At 47.0% G+C, this 23896-nt stretch overlaps 1 protein-coding gene across 3 annotated transcripts in view; it reads right to left on the minus strand.

Annotated features, from left to right (window-relative positions):
* LOC110494619 (ras association domain-containing protein 5) overlaps positions 1 to 22690 on the minus strand; it is a 51176-nt gene extending 28486 nt beyond the window's left edge. For all 3 annotated transcript variants that reach the window (XR_005037085.1, XM_036950719.1, XM_036950718.1), the window contains exon 1: positions 21439 to 22690. Coding sequence is in view for 2 of the 3 variants with exons in the window: in XM_036950719.1 (XP_036806614.1) it covers positions 21439 to 22297 (859 nt within the window). In the remaining variant the exon portion in view is untranslated. The remainder of the gene's footprint in view (positions 1 to 21438) is intronic.
* Between the last annotated feature and the right edge of the window lie 1206 nt (positions 22691 to 23896).

Consider the following 23896-nt stretch of genomic DNA (forward strand, 5'->3'; position numbering starts at 1 on the left):
CCTAGGCAACAGAAGAGACATGGCCAAACAAAAATACAGAACTGTCCCTGTTTCCCAGAAAACAGAAGGGACTAGGCCAAAACAAAACAGAGAACTTACCCTGTCTCCTAGGCAACAGAAGAGACAAGGCCAAATCAAAACACAGAACTGTCCCTGTCTCCCAGGAAACAGAGGAGAGAAGGCCTGGACATTATCTAACAGAACACACACACATATATCACATAGTCACACACATCTGTGTGTATATCTACAGCTGACACCACACACAGCAGAATGACACCCTGAACACTAAGCTAGTCAATCACACAGAGTGGGGAGATTCTGAGTGAACTAGAGCTAGCCAATGAAAGAGAGAGGCAGTGAGAGGTCTGAAAGAACTGATGAGAGGTGATTTTGCTAGGGCGCATTTCTGAAGGTGATAATCACACGCCTCTCTACAACCTATTTCAGATGGGATTCATGGTATGACACGGCGCGCGCACACAGCCGCTCTGTCAGGCCTGTGCCACCCACACACACACACACCAAATATAACCAGCGTGGCCGGGTAGAGGAAGTAGCAATCCAAGGAGAGAAACACACTAACACACTCAAAGATAGGAGGTCATAAGATTTTCCTGAAATAATAAAACTCCTGGTCCTCGACAGGAGGACACTAGAGACAACAGAAACAGAACATCAACATATTTCTATTGGTAAGGCAGAGTGGTGGACAGCGGGGACTTTGGGGCTGGAAGAGGATGGGATTCCATCCGCCATCTTGGTCAGTTAGTTCATCACAGAAGCCGTAGTATACACAATCATGACAATTACGGCTAGAGGAGAAGTCAGCCAGTAGGAAAGAGTCATTTTAGATAGGCTAATTAAATGTTTTGATACAATGATCTAACATGATGAAGAAAAGGAACCGATTTCATCTAAATAAGCTCTTTATGCTCAAGGCCTAAAGTGAGGTTATATCAATCAAATGTATTTATAAAGCCCGTTTTAAAGCCCGATGTCACAAAGTGCTATACAGAAACCCAGCCTAAAACCCCAAACAGCAAGCAATGCAGATGTAGAAGCACGGTGGCTAGGAAAAACTCCCTAGAAAGGCAGGAACCTAGGAAGAAACCTAGAGAGGAACCAGGCTATGACGGGTGGCCAGTCCTCGTCTGGCTGTGCCGGGTGGAGATTATAACAGAACATGGCCATATATTAAATATTTCAACTGCTCCACTAGCCCTGATAGATATGACTCTCTAGAGGAGGGATGGACCACTGACCCAGCCTACACCAGCCAAAGCCAACAAACCCTAACCCATAAACTGAACCAAAACGGTGCCAAGAGTGTGCAGAGCTGTCATCAAGGCAAAGGGAGGCTACTTTGAAGAATCTCAAATAGAAAATATATTTTGATTTGTTTAACACTTTTCTGGTTACTACATGATTCCATATGTGTTATTTCATAGTTGTGATGTCTTCACTATTATTCTACAATGTAGAAAATAGTCAAAATAAAGAAAAACCCTTCATTGAGTAGGTGTGTCCAAACTTTTGACTGGTACTGTATGTATATACATGTATATATATATATATATATATATATATATATATATATATATTTACTGTGTTTTATTGTAGTTAAGAGAGTTAAGTAGTTTAACTGCACAAACGGATTAACTGCACAGTTGACTGCATGTGTGGGTGTGGATGTGTGGGTGTGGATGTGTGTACACAGACCCGTGAGCCACTGCAGCCCCTCCACGATGTGTTCAGATATTTTGTGACCCACACCCCCATCAAAGTTGCCCATCCCTGCTCTAGAGGGATTAGCTGGTCCACTGCTGATTGGTGGAAGGAGGGCTGTGACATCATACAGGTGTAGTGACATGTTCTGGTTCCTTTGATAAGCTGATTGATGTTTGGTCAGGACCTTATCAGCCCTTCACAGACAGCTCTCGAATAAGACACACACACAATGCACACACCATTGACTTAAATGGTACACACACTCACAGATGCATGTACGCACACAGGCTAACACTTCCGTCCAATTTCTTATTTCACTATGTTAATCTATACATCTGTCTCTGGAGCCTCGTCTTTGTTCTACCAAGGTGCAGACAGCATGTTCTCCTTGTACTACGCTCTATAGCCACTCAGTACTTATCCCTGGACACAACTGCGTCAGTCTTTCCCACTCTGCGAACAGAAACGCTAGGATCCAGCCTACACTCCATTCCAGGCCCCTAAACAGTCAGTTCTAATATCATATTCCCAGTACAGACCACAGGCAGACATCTAGAATCTGGTTTTATAGGATCGTCCCCTCAGATTACAAATAAGGTTTATAAGAACACATTTATCATCGGATGATTTAGATGTTCAGAGTCATCTATCGGGAGAAATATGGGGGAGCTGGGGAAAAGACAGAGAGATAGATTCTGAGTTACAGTATACAGTAGTTAAAAGGGTAGACAGAGAGATAGATTCTGAGTTACAGTATACAGTAGTTAAAAGGGTAGACAGAGAGATAGATTCTGAGTTACAGTATACAGTAGTTAAAAGGGTAGACAGAGAGATAGATTCTGAGTTACAGTATACAGTAGTTAAAAGGGTAGACAGAGAGATAGATTCTGAGTTACAGTATACAGTAGTTAAAAGGGTAGACAGAGAGATAGATTCTGAGTTACAGTATACAGTAGTTAAAAGGGTAGACAGAGAGATAGATTCTGAGTTACAGTATACAGTAGTTAAAAGGGTAGACAGAGAGATAGATTCTGAGTTACAGTATACAGTAGTTAAAAGGGTAGACAGAGAGATAGATTCTGAGTTACAGTATACAGTAGTTAAAAGGGTAGACAGAGAGATAGATTCTGAGTTACAGTATACAGTAGTTAAAAGGGTAGACAGAGAGATAGATTCTGAGTTACAGTATACAGTAGTTAAAAGGGTAGACAGAGAGATAGATTCTGAGTTACAGTATACAGTAGTTAAAAGGGTAGACAGAGAGATAGATTCTGAGTTACAGTATACAGTAGTTAAAAGGGTAGACAGAGAGATAGATTCTGAGTTACAGTATACAGTAGTTAAAAGGGTAGACAGAGAGATAGATTCTGAGTTACAGTATACAGTAGTTAAAAGGGTAGACAGAGAGATAGATTCTGAGTTACAGTATACAGTAGTTAAAAGGGTAGACAGAGAGATAGATTCTGAGTTACAGTATACAGTAGTTAAAAGGGTAGACAGAGAGATAGATTCTGAGTTACAGTATACAGTAGTTAAAAGGGTAGACAGAGAGATAGATTCTGAGTTACAGTATACAGTAGTTAAAAGGGTAGACAGAGAGATAGATTCTGAGTTACAGTATACAGTAGTTAAAAGGGTAGACAGAGAGATAGATTCTGAGTTACAGTATACAGTAGTTAAAAGGGTAGACAGAGAGATAGATTCTGAGTTACAGTATACAGTAGTTAAAAGGGTAGACAGAGAGATAGATTCTGAGTTACAGTATACAGTAGTTAAAAGGGTAGACAGAGAGATAGATTCTGAGTTACAGTATACAGTAGTTAAAAGGGTAGACAGAGAGATAGATTCTGAGTTACAGTATACAGTAGTTAAAAGGGTAGACAGAGAGATAGATTCTGAGTTACAGTATACAGTAGTTAAAAGGGTAGACAGAGATAGATTCTGAGTTACAGTATACAGTAGTTAAAAGGGTAGACAGAGAGATAGATTCTGAGTTACAGTATACAGTAGTTAAAAGGGTAGACAGAGAGATAGATTCTGAGTTACAGTATACAGTAGTTAAAAGGGTAGACAGAGAGATAGATTCTGAGTTACAGTATACAGTAGTTAAAAGGGTAGACAGAGAGATAGATTCTGAGTTACAGTATACAGTAGTTAAAAGGGTAGACAGAGAGATAGATTCTGAGTTACAGTATACAGTAGTTAAAAGGGTAGACAGAGAGATAGATTCTGAGTTACAGTATACAGTAGTTAAAAGGGTAGACAGAGAGATAGATTCTGAGTTACAGTATACAGTAGTTAAAAGGGTAGACAGAGAGATAGATTCTGAGTTACAGTATACAGTAGTTAAAAGGGTAGACAGAGAGATAGATTCTGAGTTACAGTATACAGTAGTTAAAAGGGTAGACAGAGAGATAGATTCTGAGTTACAGTATACAGTAGTTAAAAGGGTAGACAGAGAGATAGATTCTGAGTTACAGTATACAGTAGTTAAAAGGGTAGACAGAGAGATAGATTCTGAGTTACAGTATACAGTAGTTAAAAGGGTAGACAGAGAGATAGATTCTGAGTTACAGTATACAGTAGTTAAAAGGGTAGACAGAGAGATAGATTCTGAGTTACAGTATACAGTAGTTAAAAGGGTAGACAGAGAGATAGATTCTGAGTTACAGTATACAGTAGTTAAAAGGGTAGACAGAGAGATAGATTCTGAGTTACAGTATACAGTAGTTAAAAGGGTAGACAGAGAGATAGATTCTGAGTTACAGTATACAGTAGTTAAAAGGGTAGACAGAGAGATAGATTCTGAGTTACAGTATACAGTAGTTAAAAGGGTAGACAGAGAGATAGATTCTGAGTTACAGTATACAGTAGTTAAAAGGGTAGACAGAGAGATAGATTCTGAGTTACAGTATACAGTAGTTAAAAGGGTAGACAGAGAGATAGATTCTGAGTTACAGTATACAGTAGTTAAAAGGGTAGACAGAGAGATAGATTCTGAGTTACAGTATACAGTAGTTAAAAGGGTAGACAGAGAGATAGATTCTGAGTTACAGTATACAGTAGTTAAAAGGGTAGACAGAGAGATAGATTCTGAGTTACAGTATACAGTAGTTAAAAGGGTAGACAGAGAGATAGATTCTGAGTTACAGTATACAGTAGTTAAAAGGGTAGACAGAGAGATAGATTCTGAGTTACAGTATACAGTAGTTAAAAGGGTAGACAGAGAGATAGATTCTGAGTTACAGTATACAGTAGTTAAAAGGGTAGACAGAGAGATAGATTCTGAGTTACAGTATACAGTAGTTAAAAGGGTAGACAGAGAGATAGATTCTGAGTTACAGTATACAGTAGTTAAAAGGGTAGACAGAGAGATAGATTCTGAGTTACAGTATACAGTAGTTAAAAGGGTAGACAGAGAGATAGATTCTGAGTTACAGTATACAGTAGTTAAAAGGGTAGACAGAGAGATAGATTCTGAGTTACAGTATACAGTAGTTAAAAGGGTAGACAGAGAGATAGATTCTGAGTTACAGTATACAGTAGTTAAAAGGGTAGACAGAGAGATAGATTCTGAGTTACAGTATACAGTAGTTAAAAGGGTAGACAGAGAGATAGATTCTGAGTTACAGTATACAGTAGTTAAAAGGGTAGACAGAGAGATAGATTCTGAGTTACAGTATACTGTAGTTAAAAGGGTAGACAGAGAGATAGATTCTGAGTTACAGTATACAGTAGTTAAAAGGGTAGACAGAGATAGATTCTGAGTTACAGTATACAGTAGTTAAAAGGGTAGACAGAGAGATAGATTCTGAGTTACAGTATACAGTAGTTAAAAGGGTAGACAGAGAGATAGATTCTGAGTTACAGTATACAGTAGTTAAAAGGGTAGACAGAGAGATAGATTCTGAGTTACAGTATACTGTAGTTAAAAGGGTAGACAGAGAGATAGATTCTGAGTTACAGTATACAGTAGTTAAAAGGGTAGACAGAGAGATAGAATCTGAGTTACAGTATACAGTAGTTAAAAGGGTAGACAGAGATAGATTCTGAGTTACAGTATACAGTAGTTAAAAGGGTAGACAGAGAGATAGATTCTGAGTTACAGTATACAGTAGTTAAAAGGGTAGACAGAGAGATAGATTCTGAGTTACAGTATACAGTAGTTAAAAGGGTAGACAGAGAGATAGATTCTGAGTTACAGTATACAGTAGTTAAAAGGGTAGACAGAGAGATAGATTCTGAGTTACAGTATACAGTAGTTAAAAGGGTAGACAGAGAGATAGATTCTGAGTTACAGTATACAGTAGTTAAAAGGGTAGACAGAGAGATAGATTCTGAGTTACAGTATACAGTAGTTAAAAGGGTAGACAGAGAGATAGATTCTGAGTTACAGTATACAGTAGTTAAAAGGGTAGACAGAGAGATAGATTCTGAGTTACAGTATACAGTAGTTAAAAGGGTAGACAGAGAGATAGATTCTGAGTTACAGTATACAGTAGTTAAAAGGGTAGACAGAGAGATAGATTCTGAGTTACAGTATACAGTAGTTAAAAGGGTAGACAGAGAGATAGATTCTGAGTTACAGTATACAGTAGTTAAAAGGGTAGACAGAGAGATAGATTCTGAGTTACAGTATACAGTAGTTAAAAGGGTAGACAGAGAGATAGATTCTGAGTTACAGTATACAGTAGTTAAAAGGGTAGACAGAGAGATAGATTCTGAGTTACAGTATACAGTAGTTAAAAGGGTAGACAGAGAGATAGATTCTGAGTTACAGTATACAGTAGTTAAAAGGGTAGACAGAGAGATAGATTCTGAGTTACAGTATACAGTAGTTAAAAGGGTAGACAGAGAGATAGATTCTGAGTTACAGTATACAGTAGTTAAAAGGGTAGACAGAGAGATAGATTCTGAGTTACAGTATACAGTAGTTAAAAGGGTAGACAGAGAGATAGATTCTGAGTTACAGTATACAGTAGTTAAAAGGGTAGACAGAGATAGATTCTGAGTTACAGTATACAGTAGTTAAAAGGGTCATTGTAGAGATGTCCTTTTCTTGACATAATGTAACAATACTCCTACCCAGCACCTCTATCTTTATCTTCCTCTCATTCCTCTCTTTCTTTTTATCTTCTGCTATCTGTTCTCTATCTACCATATCCTGCCATCTTACTCTCTGACACTCCTCTCAACCCTCCACCTTCTCTTTCTTTCTTCCTCTCTCTATCCTTTCCTCCCATCTCCCTTCTCCTCCATCCCTCTCTCTCCCCCTCTCCATACCTGAGGAAGAGGTGATGAGTGATCCGTGGGAACTGGTTCTGCGGAGCATCCGTAGTCCGTCACTCCAGGAACGAGACTTAGGCAGGCGCCGTAACAGCCTTCCCAAACGCCTGGACACCTGACCAAAACACGCACTGCCCATATCGCCATCCTCACCCCCCAAGTCACCCTCTCCCTCACCCCCCACCTCAGCCGTCAGATGCAGAGACAAGGATTGAGAAACTCTTAACTGGTTTACACCCTCACCTCTCTCCCCCTCCTCTACCCCCCACCCCACCATCAACGGTGCTACCGGTGTCCGGCTGGGAGCGTGGCACCACCTCGCTGGCACCGTCCTGTACCCCAGGCCGCCAGCTCCCTCCGGCGAATGCCCTCTGCCCCTCTCCTGCCTGCGGCTGAGGGACTCCCTGTCGGTCCGAGGGCTGCCTGCTCGCCAGCCTCCCCAGTGCCCGCCATCCCAGCGCCACCACTCACCCAGCTGTGCCACGCTCCGAACCAGCACCCCGTCCACCTCTCGCTTTGCCACCCCGTACACACACAGACCTCACACACACCTCGCTCTTTGAGCACACACTCAGACACACCGCCTCCTCTTCTTCCCTTACCCTTCCGATAGTCAGTGCACACACACACACACACACACCTCTAGCCCTGACAGTCCTCACACCTCAGCTTGCCTCTCTCCCCTCCCTCCTTCTCTCCCTCATCCTCTGTGAAGTTTCCTCACACATACCACTACCTTCAACCTATCCTCACCCTACTGCTGGCATCGCTCTCTCTCATTCACTTGTTTTGTAGATGATGGACTCCGTGTTCTCTTGTTCTTTCTCTCTATCTCTCAGCTCTCTGTGCCTCTGCTGCAGCACCCACACACTCTGCAGCAGCAGACAGCTTAAAGAGACAGAGCCCCAACACTCAAACTCATCATTGCTCGCTCTCTCTCTCTATCACTGGCTTCCCCTCTCTAGTCCTCCTCGTCTATCAAAATATTTGTCCATCTCCAGGGTCACTGGACATCTTCGTGGTCACACGCCAATAACACAGTAAACATGCTAGAGCAGAGCACTGCAGTGTTGGATACTGTTTCCCACATGTTGTCTCAACTTCCACTGCCTCCTTTCCTTCCGTCTCTCCCTCGCTCTCCTCCAATTGCGCCATCTCTCTCTCTCTCTCGCTCTCCTCCAATTGCTCCATCTCTCTCTCTCTCTCTCTCTCTTCCTTGCCCTCTTCCAATCGCGCCCTCTCTCCTTCGTTCTCCTCCAATCGCGCCCTCTCTCCTCCAATTGCGCCATTCTCTCTCTCTCTCCTGTGTGAATATCACAGCCTGGCAAGTGAAATGATTCACCACAAACCATCACAGAAACGGTGGTAAATCTTTTTACTGTGTGACATGCATCTCACCAGCTCTCTGTACGTGTGTGTTTGTCTGTATGTGTGTGTGTGTGTCTGTATGTGTGTGTGTCTGTATGTGTGTGTCTGTATGTGTGAGTCTGTGTGAGTGTGTCTGTATGTGTGTGTGTCTGTATGTGTGTGTCTGTATGTGTGAGTCTGTGTGTGTGTGTCTGTATGTGTGTGTGTGTGTCTGTCTGTATGTGTGTGTGTCTGTGTGTATGTGTGTCTGTATGTGTGTGTGTCTGTATGTGTGTGTGTCTGTATGTGTGTGTGTGTGTCTGTCTGTATGTGGGTGTGTCTGTGTGTATGTGCATATCTTGGTATATATGATACACACTCCATCGGCTATTAATATGCCCTGGAGAAGACATTGAGAGGGCTGCTGGGACTTTTCCTGCCCTACTTCTGAGCTTGATGAGTTTGGAGGCACAGGATGTACCAGCCTTCATCAAATCACACACACACACCTAAATATACATATATTACCTACTCATCTGCAACAGCATGAGTAATATAGATGATATGATTATGACACCAGTTATATCATCAATAGCACCATCTCTCCATGCCACGTAATACATTCTGTTTTACACTACTGTCTTCTTCTTTGTGTGTGTGTGTAGCACCTGTTGTGTGCCCACTCCTCCTTTCTCTAACACCCATTAAGACGAGGCAGTTACACACACACACTGCCGTCTCCATAAGCCACCTTAGAGCAGTCCCAGGGCCTGCCAAGTGCACCCTAAATATAACCTGAGTAAAACTCCCCACAGATCTGTCACACATACAGGAGAACTGCATCAGCTCTCTCTCTCTCTCTCTCTCACACACACACACAGATATAGGAGATAGTCTCTTATGTGAAGACAACATCACTCGTTGGTATTCATCCCATGGCAGCCATAACAGTTCAACTAATATTTGAAATCTTAAACCATATTTCCTTATTCTTATTTTTTTTTTACATTTAAACCTAACCCTAGCTTCATGTCCACACCCTGGCTCTACCCTAACCCTAGCTTCATGTCCACACCCTGGCTCTACCCTAACCCTAGCTTCATGTCCACACCCTGGCTCTACCCTAACCCTAGCTCCATGTGCACACCCTGGCTCTACCCTAACCCTAGCTCCATGTGCACACCCTGGCTCTACCCTAACCCTAGCTCCATGTGCACACCCTGGCTCTACCCTAACCCTAGCTCCATGTGCACACCCTGGCTCTACCCTAACCCTAGCTCCATGTGCACACCCTGGCTCTACCCTAACCCTAGCTCCATGTCCATACCCTGGCTCTACCCTAACCCTAGCTCCATGTGCACACCCTGGCTCTACCCTAATCCTAGCTCCATGTGCACACCCTGGCTCTACCCTAACCCTAGCTCCATGTGCACACCCTGGCTCTACCCTAACCCTAGCTCCATGTGCACACCCTGGCTCTACCCTAACCCTAGCTCCATGTCCATACCCTGGCTCTACCCTAACCCTAGGTCCATGTGCACACCCTGGCTCTATCCTAACCCTAGCTCCATGTCCACACCCTGGCTCTACCCTAACCCTAGCTCCATGTCCACACCCTGGCTCTACCCTAACCCTAGCTCCATGTCCACACCCTGGCTCTACCCTAACCCTAGCTCCATGTGCACACCCTGGCTCTACTCTAACCCTAGCTCCATGTCCACACCTTGGCTCTAACCTAACCCTAGCTCCATGTCCACACCCTGGCTCTACCCAACCCTAGCTCCATGTCCACACCTTGGCTCTACCCTAACCCTAGCTCCATGTCCACACCTTGGCTCTACCCTAACCCTAGCTCCATGTCCACACTCTGGCTCTACCCAACCCTAGCTCCATGTCCACACCTTGGCTCTACCCTAACCCTAGCTCCATGTCCACACCCTGGCTCTACCCAACCCTAGCTCCATGTCCACACCTTGGCTCTACCCTAACCCTAGCTCCATGTCCACACCTTGGCTCTACCCTAACCCTAGCTCCATGTCCACACTCTGGCTCTACCCAACCCTAGCTCCATGTCCACACCCTGGCTCTACCCTAACCCTAGCTCCATGTCCACACCCTGGCTCTACCCTAACCCTAGCTCCATGTGCACACCCTGGCTCTACCCTAACCCTAGCTCCATGTCCACACCCTGGCTCTACCCTAATCCTAGCTCCATGTCCACACCTTGGCTCTACCCTAACCCTAGCTCCATGTCCACACTCTGGCTCTACCCTAACCCTAGCTCCATGTGCACACCCTGGCTCTACCCTAACCCTAGCTCCATGTCCACACCCTGGCTCTACCCTAACCCTAGCTCCATGTCCACACCCTGGCTCTACCCTAACCCTAGCTCCATGTCCACACCCTGGCTCTACCCAACCCTAGCTCCATGTCCACACCCTGGCTCTACCCAACCCTAACTCCATGTCCACAACCTGTCTCTACCCTAACCCTAGCTCCATGTCCACACCCTGGCTCTACCCTAACCCTAGCTCCATGTCCACACCCTGGCTCTACCCTAACTCCATGTCCACACCCTGGCTCTACCCTAACCCTAGCTCCATGTGCACACCCTGGCTCTACCCTAACCCTAGCTCCATGTCCACACCCTGGCTCTACCCTAACCCTAGCTCCATGTCCACACCCTGGCTCTAACCTAACCCTAGCTCCATGTGCACACCCTGGCTCTACCCTAACCCTAGCTCCATGTGCACACCCTGGCTCTACCCTAACCCTAGCTCCATGTGCACACCCTGGCTCTACCCTAACCCTAGCTCCATGTGCACACCCTGGCTCTACCCTAACCCTAGCTCCATGTGCACACCCTGGCTCTACCCTAACCCTAGGTCCATGTGCACACCCTGGCTCTACCCTAACCCTAGCTCCATGTCCACACCCTGGCTCTACCCTAACCCTAGCTCCATGTCCACACCCTGGCTCTACCCTAACCCTAGCTCCATGTCCACACCCTGGCTCTACCCTAACCCTAGCTCCATGTGCACACCCTGGCTCTACCCTAACCCTAGCTCCATGTGCACACCCTGGCTCTACCCTAACCCTAGCTCCATGTGCACACCCTGGCTCTACCCTAACCCTAGGTCCATGTGCACACCCTGGCTCTACCCTAACCCTAGCTCCATGTCCACACCCTGGCTCTACCCTAACCCTAGCTCCATGTGCACACCCTGTCTCTACCCTAACCCTAGCTCCATGTGCACACCCTGTCTCTACCCTAACCCTAGCTCCATGTGCACACCCTGTCTCTACCCTAACCCTAGCTCCATGTCCACACCCTGTCTCTACCCTAACCCTAGCTCCATGTGCACACCCTGGCTCTACCCTAACCCTAGCTCCATGTGCACACCCTGGCTCTACCCTAACCCTAGCTCCATGTGCACACCCTGTCTCTACCCTAACCCTAGCTCCATGTGCACACCCTGTCTCTACCCTAACCCTAGCTCCATGTCCACACCCTGTCTCTACCCTAACCCTAGCTCCATGTCCACACCCTGTCTCTACCCTAACCCTAGCTCCATGTGCACACCCTGTCTCTACCCTAACACTAGCTCCATGTCCACACCCTGTCTCTACCCTAACCCTAGCCATAACCCTAACCATGCCATAAAGTCCTCATGAAGGGGTGAATAGAAAGCTCGGAGGCAGCATCATGACATTGAGTTGTAAAGTTTCTAATGTCTCTCTATGACTGACATCCCTGCACAAACGTTGAACATTTCTGCCTGCCTGGCCCAATGTTGAACTCTGTGCTCAGACAAGACTAGCATGGTCAGAAGGGGTCATGTTAGACATTTGTAGATATGCTAGGCTGGTGGTTTATTAAACATGTGTAGCAGTGGTATGTGTGTACAGGAAGCTAAGAGCCATTAACACCCTCTGCTTCCTCTGCTGGAGTCAAAAGGAGCTCTGAGAGTAACACACAGTCAGACTGCTATGGCTGCTGCTGAAGACAAGGCCAGCACTGTGTAGGGATGGGGGATGGCATAGGGTTTAGGATACAGGGAGGGCACATGTGGGCTAAGGGAGGGGACAGGTTATACTTTAGGGAGGGCATAGGGTTTAGGATACAGGGAGGGCACAGGGTATATGTGGGCTAAGGGAGGGGACAGGTTATACTTTAGGGAGGGCATCTCCATAAACTACCAGTATACTAGCTACCAATGAAGAGAGCTTCGTTAGGCCTAAGGCAACAGTGACATCACAACCAGACAAAATAAACAGGCTCAGTGCAAGAGGAGGAGGGTTGATCTCCTATTTTCTCTGCTATGGTAGCCTAGTGGTTTTTATTTCACCTTTATTTAACCAGGTAGGCTAGTTGAGAACAAGTTCTCATTTACAACTGCGACCTGGCCAAGATAAAGCATAGCAGTGTGAACAGACAACACAGAGTTACACATGGAGTAAACAATTAACAAGTCAATAACACAGTAGAAAAAAAGAAAAAAAAGAGTCTATATACAATGTGTGCAAAAGGCATGAGGAGGTAGGCGAATAATTACAATTTAGCAGATTAACACTGGAGTGATAAATGATCAGGTGGTCATGTACAGGTAGAGATACTGGTGTGCAAAAGAGCAGAAAAGTAAATAAATAAAAACAGTATGGGGATGAGGTAGGTAAATTGGGTGGGCTATTTACCGATGGACTATGTACAGCTGCAGCTGCTCAGATAGCAGATGTTTAAAGTTGGTGAGGGAGATAAAAGTCAGAGGCAGGTAGCCTAGTGGTTAGAGGCAGGTAGCCTAGTGGTTAGAGGCAGGTAGCCTAGCGGTTAGAGGCAGGTAGCCTAGTGGTTAGATGCAGGTAGCCTAGTGGTTAGAGGCAGGTAGCCTAGTGGTTAGAGGCAGGTAGCCTAGTGGTTAGAGCATTGGGCCAGTAACCAAAATGTTGCTGGATTGAATCCCAGAGCTGAAAAGGTAAAAATCTGTCGTTCTGCCCCTGAACAAGGCAGTTAACCCACTGTTCCCCGGGCGCCAAAGACATGGATGTCGATTAAGGCAGCCCCACGCACCTCTCTGATTCAGAGGTTGTGTTAAATGCAGAAGACACATTTCGGTTGGATGGATTCAGTTGGACAACTGACTAGGTCTCCCCCTTTATCCTTTCAGTTTCTGCTAAAATTTCCCCAGTCTGTCTGCCTGCCTAGTGTGTCATCAGTGGCAGTGTCACTCCCCATGTTTTCCTGTGGAAGCAGTGACCAAAGACTGACTCAACGCCTGGAGAGAGAGACAGAGACTTTTGTTTATTATCTATTTCACTTGCTTTGGCTATGTAAACATCTGTTTCCCATGCCAATAAAGCCTGTTGAATTGGAGAGCGAGAGAACAGGAGAGAGAGAGAGAGAGAGAACAGGAGAGAACAGGAGAGAGAGAACAGGAGAGAGAGAGGGAGAGAGAGAACAGGAGAGAGAGAGAGAGAGAGAGAACAGGAGAGAGAGAACAGGAGAGAGAGAGAGAGAACAGGAGAGAGAACAGGAGTGAGAGAGAGAGAGAGAGAACAGGAGAGAGAGAGAGAACAGGAGAGAGAGAGAGAACAGGAGAGAAAGAGAGAACATGAGAGAAAGAGAACAGGAGAGAAAGAGAACAGGAGAGAAAGAGAACAGGAGAGAAAGAACAGGAGAGAGAGAGAACAGGAGAGAAAGAACAGGAGAGAGAGAGAACAGGAGAGAACGAACAGGAGAGAGAGAGAGAACAGGAGAGAAAGAGAGAGAAAACAGGAGAGAAAGAACAGGAGAGAGAGAACAGGAGAGAAAGAGAGAGAAAACAGGAGAGAGCGAGAGAACAGGAGAGAGCGAGAGAACAGGAGAGAAAGAACAGGAGAGAGAGAGAGAACAGGAGAGAAAGAGAGAGAAAACAGGAGAGAGCGAGAGAACAGGAGAGAGCGAGAGAATAGGATAGCGAGAGAACAGGATAGCGAGAGAACAGGAGAGCGAGCGAGAACAGCAGAGTGGGAGAGAGAACAGGAGAGAGAACAGGAGAGAGAGAGAGAGAGAGAGAACAGGAGAGAGAGAGAGAACAGGAGAGAGAGAAGACAGGAGTGAGAGAGGACAGGAGTGAGAGAGAGTGTGTGTAGGTGTGTATCTATGTGTGAGTTTCTACAACAGCAACTTTAGAGACCTTTAATTAAAAGATAACACTATCATTTTGTGAGGTTGCAGTTTTAGACCAAGGAGGGGTAAAGTAAGAAACTGTACAGTATTGGGCTTCCCTCAGGCACAAAATGGCTGTAATGCAACACTCACGATCAGGTTCATTAGGAAGTGGTGGTGGATGGAGTGAGTGGAAGCTCTATGTGGAACACACACACACGATAAATACATATAGAGGTATTAGTGCTTCTAGTCCAAACTGCTCTATGAGATTATAACCTGCATTTTATTAAGATTACATGTACTATATGGATCTAGAATGGATCCTATATATGTACACTACCGTTCAAAAGTTTGTGGTCACTTAGAAATCCACATTTTCTAATGATCAATTAGCCTTTTAAAATGATAAACTTGGATTAGCTAACAGGAGGGCATAGGTTTTTTGTTGTTTTTTTACGTGTTATTTCTTACATTGGTACCCCAGGTCATCTTAGGTTTCATTACATAAGGTCGAGAAGAACTACTGAACATAAGAGCAGCGTCAACTCACCATCAGTACGACCAAGAATATGACTTTCGCGAAGCGGATCCTGCGGATCCAGCCGGTGACCCAAAAAAACGACTTCGTAAAAGGGGGAAACGGAGCGGTCTTCTGGTCAGACTCCGGAGACGGGCGCATCGTGCACCACTCCCTAGCATTCTTCTCGCCAATGTCCAGTCTCTTGACAACAAGGTTGATGAAATCCGAGCAAGGGTAGCATTCCAGAGGGACATCAGAGACTGTAACGTTCTTTGCTTCACGGAAACATGGCTCACTGGAGAGATACTATCGGAGTCGGTGCAGCCAGCTGGTTTCTCCACGCATCGCGCAGACAGAAACAAACATCTTTCTGGTAAGAAGAGGGGCGGGGGCGTATGCTTCATGGTTAACGTGACGTGGTGTGACCATAACAACATACAGGAACTCAAGTCCTTCTGTTCACCTGATTTAGAATTCCTCACAATCAAATGTTGACCGCATTATCTACCAAGGGAATTCTCTTCGATTATAATTATAGCCGTATATATTCCCCCCCAAGCAGACACATCGATGGCTCTGAACAAACTTTATTTGACTCTTTGCAAACTGGAATCCATTTATCCGGAGGCTGCATTCATTGTAGCTGGGGATTTTAACAAGGCTAATCTGAAAACAAGACTCCCTAAATTTTATCAGCATATCGATTGCGCAACCAGGGCTGGAAAACCTTGGATCATTGCTATTCTAAATTCCGCGACGCATATAAGGCCCTGCCCCGCTCTCCTTTCGGAAAAGCTGACCACGACTCCATTTTGTTGATCTCTGCCTACAGAGAGAAACTAAAACAAGAAGCTCCCGCGCTGAGGTCTGTTCAACGCTGGTCCGACCAATCTGATTCAACACTCCAAGACTGCTTCCATCACGTGGACTGGGATATGTTTTGTCAGACAACAACATTGACGAATACGCTGATGATGTGGATGTAAACCAATGTTTTATTCAAGGGGTTTTCTTTATTTTTATTATTTTCTACATGGTAGAATAATAGTGAAGACATCAAAACTATGAAATTGTAGCATCATAACCAAGAAGACTCAAGGCTGTAATCGCTGCACTGAGTTCCCTCTCTCCCTGCAGCACTGAGCTCCCTCTCTCCCTGCAGCACTGAGCTCCCTCTCTCCCTGCAGCACTGAGCTCCCTCTCTCTCTGCAGCACTGAGCTCCCTCTCTCCCTGCAGCACTGTGCTCCCTCTCTCCCTGCAGCACTGAGCTCCCTCTCTCCCTGCAGCACTGAGCTCCCTCTCTCCCTGCAGCACTGAGTTCCCTCTCTCCCTGCAGCACTGAGCTCCCTCTCTCCCTGCAGCACTGTGCTCCCTCTCTCCCTGCAGCACTGAGCTCCCTCTCTCCCTGCAGCACTGAGCTCCCTCTCTCCCTGCAGCACTGAGCTCCCTCGCTCCCTGCAGCACTGAGCTCCATCTCTCCCTGCAGCACTGAGCTCCCTCTCTCCCTGCAGCACTGAGCTCCCTCTCTCCCTGCAGCACTGAGCTCCCTCTCTCCCTGCAGCACTGAGCTCCCTCTCTCCCTGCAGCACTGAGCTCCCTCTCTCCCTGCAGCACTGAGCTCCCTCTCTCCCTGCAGCACTGAGCTCCCTCTCTCCCTGCAGCACTGAGCTCCCTCTCTCCCTGCAGCACTGAGCTCCCTCTCTCCCTGCAGCACTGAGCTCCCTCTCTCCCTGCAGCACTGAGCTCCCTCTCTCCCTGCAGCATACTTTTTGAGGATCTGGGGAACCATGCCAAATATTTTTCTATTGAGGGGGAAAAGGTGCTGTCATGTCCTCTTCACGAATTACTTGGTGTGTTTGGATCATGACAGTTTCTTGCTGATGTGGATACCAAGGAACAAACTCTCCCCCACAGCCCCGTTGATGTTAACGGGGGCCTGTTTGGCCCGCCTTTTCCTGTAGTCCACGTTCAGCTCCTTTGTCTTGCTCACATTGAGGGAGAGGTTGTCCTGGCACCACACTGCCAGGTCTTTGACCTTCTCCCCATAGGTCAAATCCAAATCTCATAGGTCCAAATCTCATCATTGTGATCAGGCCTACCACTGTTGTGTCGTCAGCAAACTTAATGGTGGATTTGGAGTCGTGATTGGACACACAGTCGTGGGTGAACAGGGAGTACAGGAGGGGACTAAGCACACACCCCTGAGGGGCCCCAGTGTTGAGGATCAGTGTAGTAGACGTGTTTTTGCCTACCCTTACCACCTGGGGGGCGGCCCGTCAGGAAGTCCAGGATCCAGTTGAAGAGGGAGGTGTTTAGTCCCAGGGTCCTTAGCTTAGTGATGAGCTTTGAGGGCACTATGGTGTTGAACACTGAGCTGTAGTCAAAGCATTCTCACATAGGTGTTCCTTTTGTCCAGGTGGGAAAGGGCAGTGTGGAGTGCGATTGAGATTGCGTCATCTATGGATCTGTTGGGGCGGTATGCGAATTGGAGTGGGTCTAGGGTTTCCAGTATAATGATGTTGATGTAAACCATGGCCAGCCTTTCAAAGCACTTCATGGCTACCGAGTGCTACGGGGCGGTAATCATTTAGGCAGGACATGTAGGTATTACAGACTCGGTCAGGGAGAGGTTGAAAATGTCAGTGAAGACGCTTGCCAGTTGGTCCCTGCATTCTTTGAGTACACGTCCTGGTAATCAGTCTGCCCTGCGGCTTTGGGAATGTTGACCTGTTTAAAGATCTTGCTCTCATCGGCTACACAGTCATCAAGAATAAGCTGGTGCTCTCATGCATGTTTCAGTGTTGCTTGCCTCGAAGCGAAGGCGCGGCTGGGTTTCCCTTTGTAGTCCGTAATAGTTTTCAAGCCCTGCCACATCTGACAAGCGTCAGAGCCGGTGTAGTAGGATTCAATCTTAATCCTGTATTGACGCTTTGCTTGTTTGATAGTTCATCTGAGGGCATAGCGGGATTTCTTATAGGCGTCCAGATTAGTGTCCCGCTCCTTGAAAGCGGCAGCTCTAGCCTTTAGCTCAATGCGGATGTTGCCTGTAATCCATGGCTTCTGGCTGAGATATGTATGTACGGTCACTGTGGGGACTACGTTGTCGCTGCACTTATTGATGAAGCCGGTGCCTGAGGTGGTATACTGCCATTTGATGAATCCGGGAACACATTTCAATATGTGCTAGCAAAACTCTTGTATTTTCTTCTTCGTTTTTGCTTGTAAGCAGGAATCAGGAGGATATAATTATGGTCAGATTTGCCAAATGGAGGGCGGGGGAGAGCTTTGTATGCATCTCTGTGTGTGGAGTAAAGGTGGTCTAGAGTTTTTTTCCCTCTGGTTGCACATGTGACATGGTGGTAAAAATTAGGTAAAACGGATTTAAGTTTGCCTGCATTAAAGTCCCCGGCCACTAGGAGTGTCGCTTCTGGATGAGCATTTTCTTGTTTGCTGATGGCCTTATACAGCTGGTTGAGTGCGATCTTAGTGCCAGCATCGGTTTGTGGTGGTAAATAGACGGCTATGAATAATATAGATGAGAACTCTCCTGGTAAATAGTGTGGTCTACAGCTTATCATAAGGTACTCTACCTCAGGCGAGCAATACCTCGAGACTTCTTTAATATTTGACATCACGCACCAGGTGTTATTGACAAATAGACACACACACCCCGCCCCTGTAGCTTCTCTGTCCTGCCGGTGCATGGAAAATCCCACCAGCTCTATATTATCCGTGTTGTCGTTCAGCCACGACTTGGTGAAACATAAGATATAAAAAAAAATTATGTCCCGTTGGTAGTATAATCTTGATCGTAGGTCATCTATTTTATTTTCCAATGATTACACGTTGGCCAATAGAAGAGATGGCAGTGGGAGTTTACTCAATCGCCTACGAATTCTCGTAAGGCAGCCTGACCTCCGGCCACTTTTTTCCCGTCTTTTCTTCACGCAAATGACGGGGATCTGGGCCTGTTCCTGAGAAAGCAGTATATCCTTCACATCGGACTCGTTAAAGAAAAAATATTCTTCCAGTTTGAGGTGAGTAATCGCTGTTCTGATGTCCAGAAGTAATTTTCGGTCATAATGTTGCTGCTACCGTCTCTTAAGTTGAAAAAATAAGTTACAAACAACTCGAAAAACCTAACAAAATAGGACAGTTGGTTGGGAGCACGTAAAACATCAGCCATCCCCTCTGGCTCCATTATAAGGTACAGGGTGGAGTAGCGGGTGGTAGCCAGATAGTAAGAGTGAGTAAGTTCAGGGCAGGGTACTAAGCGGAGGCTGGCTAGTGGTGACCATAACAGTCTGATGCCTGTTATCTCCCTCTACCCTCTCCCTGTGCCCTCTCCCTCTACCCTCTCCCTGTGCCCTCTCCCTCTACCCTCTCCCTGTGCCCTCTCCCTCTACCCTCTCCCTGTGCCCTCTCCCTGTGCCCTCTCCCTCTACCCTCTCCCTGTGCCCTCTCTCTCTACCCTCTCCCTGTGCCCTCTCCCTGTGCCCTCTCCCCTCTCCCTGTGCCCTCTCCCTGTGCCCTCTCCCTGTGCCCTCTCCCTGTGCCCTCTCTCTCTACCCTCTCCCTCTGCCCTCTCACCTCTCCCTGTGCCCTCTCCCTGTGCCCTCTCCCCTCTCCCTGTGCCCTCTCCCTCTACCCTCTCCCTGTGCCCTCTACCTCTATCCTCTCCCTGTGCCCTCTCCCTCTGCCCTCTCCCTGTGCCCTCTCCCTCTGCCCTCTACCCTCTCCCTGTGCCCTCTCCCTCTGCCCTCTCCCTGTGCCCTCTCCCTCTGCCCTCTCCCTGTGCCCTCTCCCCTCTCCCTGTGCCCTCTCCCTGTGCCCTCTCCCTGTGCCCTCTCCCTCTACCCTCTCCCTGTGCCCTCTCTCTCTACCCTCTCCCTCTGCCCTCTCCCCTCTCCCTGTGCCCTCTCCCTGTGCCCTCTCCCCTCTCCCTCTACCCTCTCCCTGTGCCCTCTCCCTCTACCCTCTCCCTGTGCCCTCTCCCTCTCCCTGTGCCCTCTCCCTCTACCCTCTCCTTCTACCTGTGCCCTCTCCCTCTGCCCTCTACCCTCTCCCTGTGCCCTCTCCCTCTGCCCTCTCCCTGTGCCCTCTCCCTCTACCCTCTCCCTGTGCCCTCTCCCTCTGCCCTCTCCCTCTGCCCTCTTCCTCTACCCTCTCCCTGTGCCCTCTCTCTCTACCCTCTCCCTCTACCCTCTCCCTGTGCCCTCTCCCTCTGCCCTCTCCCCTCTCCCTGTGCCCTCTCCCTCTGCCCTCTCCCTCTGCCCTCTCTCTCCCCTTTGTTTCCTTTCTCCTCATCGCCAACTCTTCTTCTCCTTTATACCGCTCTTTCCACTCTCTCTTCCACTCTCTCTTACACTCTCTCTTTCCACTCTCTCTTACACTACCATTCTCTTCCATTTTCTCTTCCCCTCCCCACTTTAGTTCTCTCTGAGCACCCTGACAGAGTCTACATAGGACAGAAAGGGTGGAGGAGTCCATGAAAGCCTGATTCACTGTTGTTGCATTGTTAACACTGGAAGTAGAGCAGAAAGATGCTATGTGTACTGTAGAAAGTAGTGTGATGTTGTGTGTGAGAGCACAGTGGTGACAGAGAACTGTGGTGACAGAGAACTGTGGTGATAGAGAACCAGTAGGGTTGAATGTGGGCTAGATGACACCTGAGCCATGTTTAAACACATACAGACACAAACATGCCACTCCCTTACCCTCCAGAGCAGTCACACATGGGAAGATAACCAAAATACCCCCATACAGATATAGCATCAATAAGACAATAGCAGATGACCTACAGTACTACTGACACATGCACTAGCTTAATATTCCATGAACACAGGCATAACTCTAGACTTCCTAAACTAACTTTGTCCTTCTCTCTCTCTCTTTCTCTCCCTCATTCCTGTCTCTCTGCATAGGCAATTGCCTGAGGCTGTGCTTGCAAATCATGCTGTGACACTGAGAGGGAGGGGAGGCTGGAGGAGGATAGGGGGACAGAGAGACGAGTCTGTGAGGACAAGATAATGAGGTTTCCATAGGAGGTTGCTGGCTGCAGCTCTGAATGCTTGGCAAAGTCACGCTCTCTCACTCTCTGAAGAGTATATTGCTAGTCTAGTCCTGGCCTGATAGTGTGCTTCACATTTAAGCCAGACGCAACAACAGCCAGCAGTATCCACCTTGGTATGAGGTCAATATCCAAGCCTCATCTTCAAACTATGATGTCACAGCACATCCCTGAAAGCAATTCTGCACTATCATCCCATATCACACCAAGTGAAAGAAAAGCAATCAAGCACAAACCATCTCTATTATATTGTAGTAAAGCAACAGTTACACCTTCCTCCTGAAGAACTGGAAATGAATGCGTTCTCTACTGTCATGGTTTAGCCTACTACTTACTTTTACACTTGAGCGCCTGCTGGGCGTTGATTGGCTGGTTACAAACGTCGCACCAGTCCTGAGTAACTGTTCTGGTCCAGAACAGGTGGCCCTCCCCTGTCTCCGCATGCACGCGCGGGTCCTCCTGCTCCTGGGAGGAAAATATTGACCAGGCCTCCTTCCGGTGTGGTTCTGTGCGCGCGAGTTTAACGACCCCTGTCCTTCCCTGTGTCAACCGCTCCATCGGTGGCCCCCCGGTATCCCCTTTGGTACCCGGCTCGGTGGTCTCACCAGGGAGGCTGTGGGATGCGCGCATCCTGACTGGCCAGTCCCGATGTGAGTTTGCGCCAGTGTGTCCGTTTGTGGGCGCGCTTGATCTGTCACACTTGGCATCTGCTATCTGTTCGTTGGCCGATGTGCTTGACCGAACATTTGTGACGGTCTTCAGTGAACTACCTCCGTCATCGGCATAGTCATTGCCGCTTGCCCTCCGTCCGCGTTGACCAGTGTCCTCCCTCGCCGCCGTCGTGTCTCTCTCCGTGTGCCCACAATCAGGCCTGCTGCTGTCGCGTTCTCTGTCGAAGCTACGTGGCACCAGCCCCGGCTGAGCCCCACTTCTCACCCCGGGATTCCCCCCTCCTACCTCGGCTGCTGCTCTTTGGTGTGCCGGGGTCAGCGGGGTTGCTGTGACTGCTGATAAAACCGACACCGAACCGCACTCCCGCTTCACCGATATCTTCCTGGTCACCATATTCTCCAGGGAGTATTTCCTCGGTAACGTTATTTTCTTCTTCCCGGTGGCCGTTATTTCCTTAAAGAAAAACTCCTGGTCTGGGCTAGGACGATGCTGTCTTGGTCCTACCACACTCACTGAAGCCATTGCCCTGCTCCTAATTCAATGCCCCAATAACGTGTGTGTATCGGTGCGTGTGCGGTGAATGTAAACTAAATTGAAGCGCGAGCCAGGCATGAAGTGTGACACATCTGCAACGACGATTCTGAAAGCGTTTAAATGCCACAGGGGGACGAGCACTCTTAAAGCGGAAGTGTGCTTAATCCAGGGATTTTACATGACAGTGTAGACTAACCAGGGATTAAACTACTACTAGGTTACTTCTACAAATACTACAGTACTATTATTATTTGTACTACTATTACAGTAGCCTACTACTACACTATTTATAGCCATGAAGAGCTCTGAAAGGCTGGTCATGGCTCACATCAACATCATCATGCTGGAAACCCTAGACCCACTCTGCCCCAACAGATCCACAGATGACACAATCTCAACCGCATTCCACACTGCCCTTTCCCACCTGGACAAAAGGAACACCTATGTGAGAATGCTTTGACTACAGCTCAGTGTTCAACACCATAGTGCCCTCAAAGCACATCAATAAACTAAGGACCCTGGGATTAAACACCTCCCTCTGCAACTGGATCTTGGACTTCCTGACGGGCCGCCCCCTGGCCACGCTGATCCTCAACACTGGGGCCCCTAAAGGGTGCGGGCTTAGTCCCCCCCCCCCGTACTCTCTTTTCACCCACGACTGCATGGCCAACTACGACTCCAACAACATCATTAAGTTTGCTGATGATACAACAGTGGTAGGCCTGATCACTGACAACGATGAAAGCCTATAGGGAGGTCAGAGACCTGGTAGTGTGGTGCCAGGACAACAACCTCTTCCTCGATGTGAGCAAGACAAAGGAGATGATCGTGGACTACAGGGGCTGTCGTGGAGCGGGTCGAGAGTTTCAAGTTCCTTGGTGTCCACATCACCAATAAACTATCAAAGGTCCAAACACACCAAGACAGTTGTGAAGAGGGCACGACAACACTTTTTCCCCTTCAGGAGACTGAAAAAAATTTGGCATGGGTCACCAGATCCAGCACCAAGTCTAGGACCAAAAGGTTGCTTAACAGTTTCTACCCCAAAGCCATTAGACTGCTGAACAGTTAGTCAAATGGCCACCGGACTATTACATTGCCTCCCCCCCTTTGTTTTTTTACTCTGCTGCTACTCACTGTTTATTACCTATGCATAGTCACTTTACAAATGACCTTGACTAACACCTGTACCCCCTGAAAATTTGGTAGGTTACTCCCTGGAAATAGCCTTGTTGTTGTTATGTCATTTTCCTGTGTTGCTTTTTACTTTAGTTTATTTAGTAAATATTTTCTTAACTCTATTTCTTGAACTGTATTGTTGGTTAAGGGCTTGTAAGTAAGCAGTTAACAGTAAGGTTTACACTAAATACAATTCGATATGGGCCTACTGTAGGCTATTACTACTGCACTATATTACTACTGTACTATATTACTACTGCACTATATTACTACTGCACTATATTACTACTGTACTATATTACTACTGCACTATATTACTACTGCACTATATTACTACTGTACTATATTACTACTGCACTATATCACTACTGCACTATATCACTTCTGCACTATATTACTACTGCACTA

This window comes from Oncorhynchus mykiss, chromosome 17 (assembly GCF_013265735.2).
Source record: "Oncorhynchus mykiss isolate Arlee chromosome 17, USDA_OmykA_1.1, whole genome shotgun sequence".
Lineage (NCBI taxonomy): Eukaryota > Metazoa > Chordata > Actinopteri > Salmoniformes > Salmonidae > Oncorhynchus > Oncorhynchus mykiss.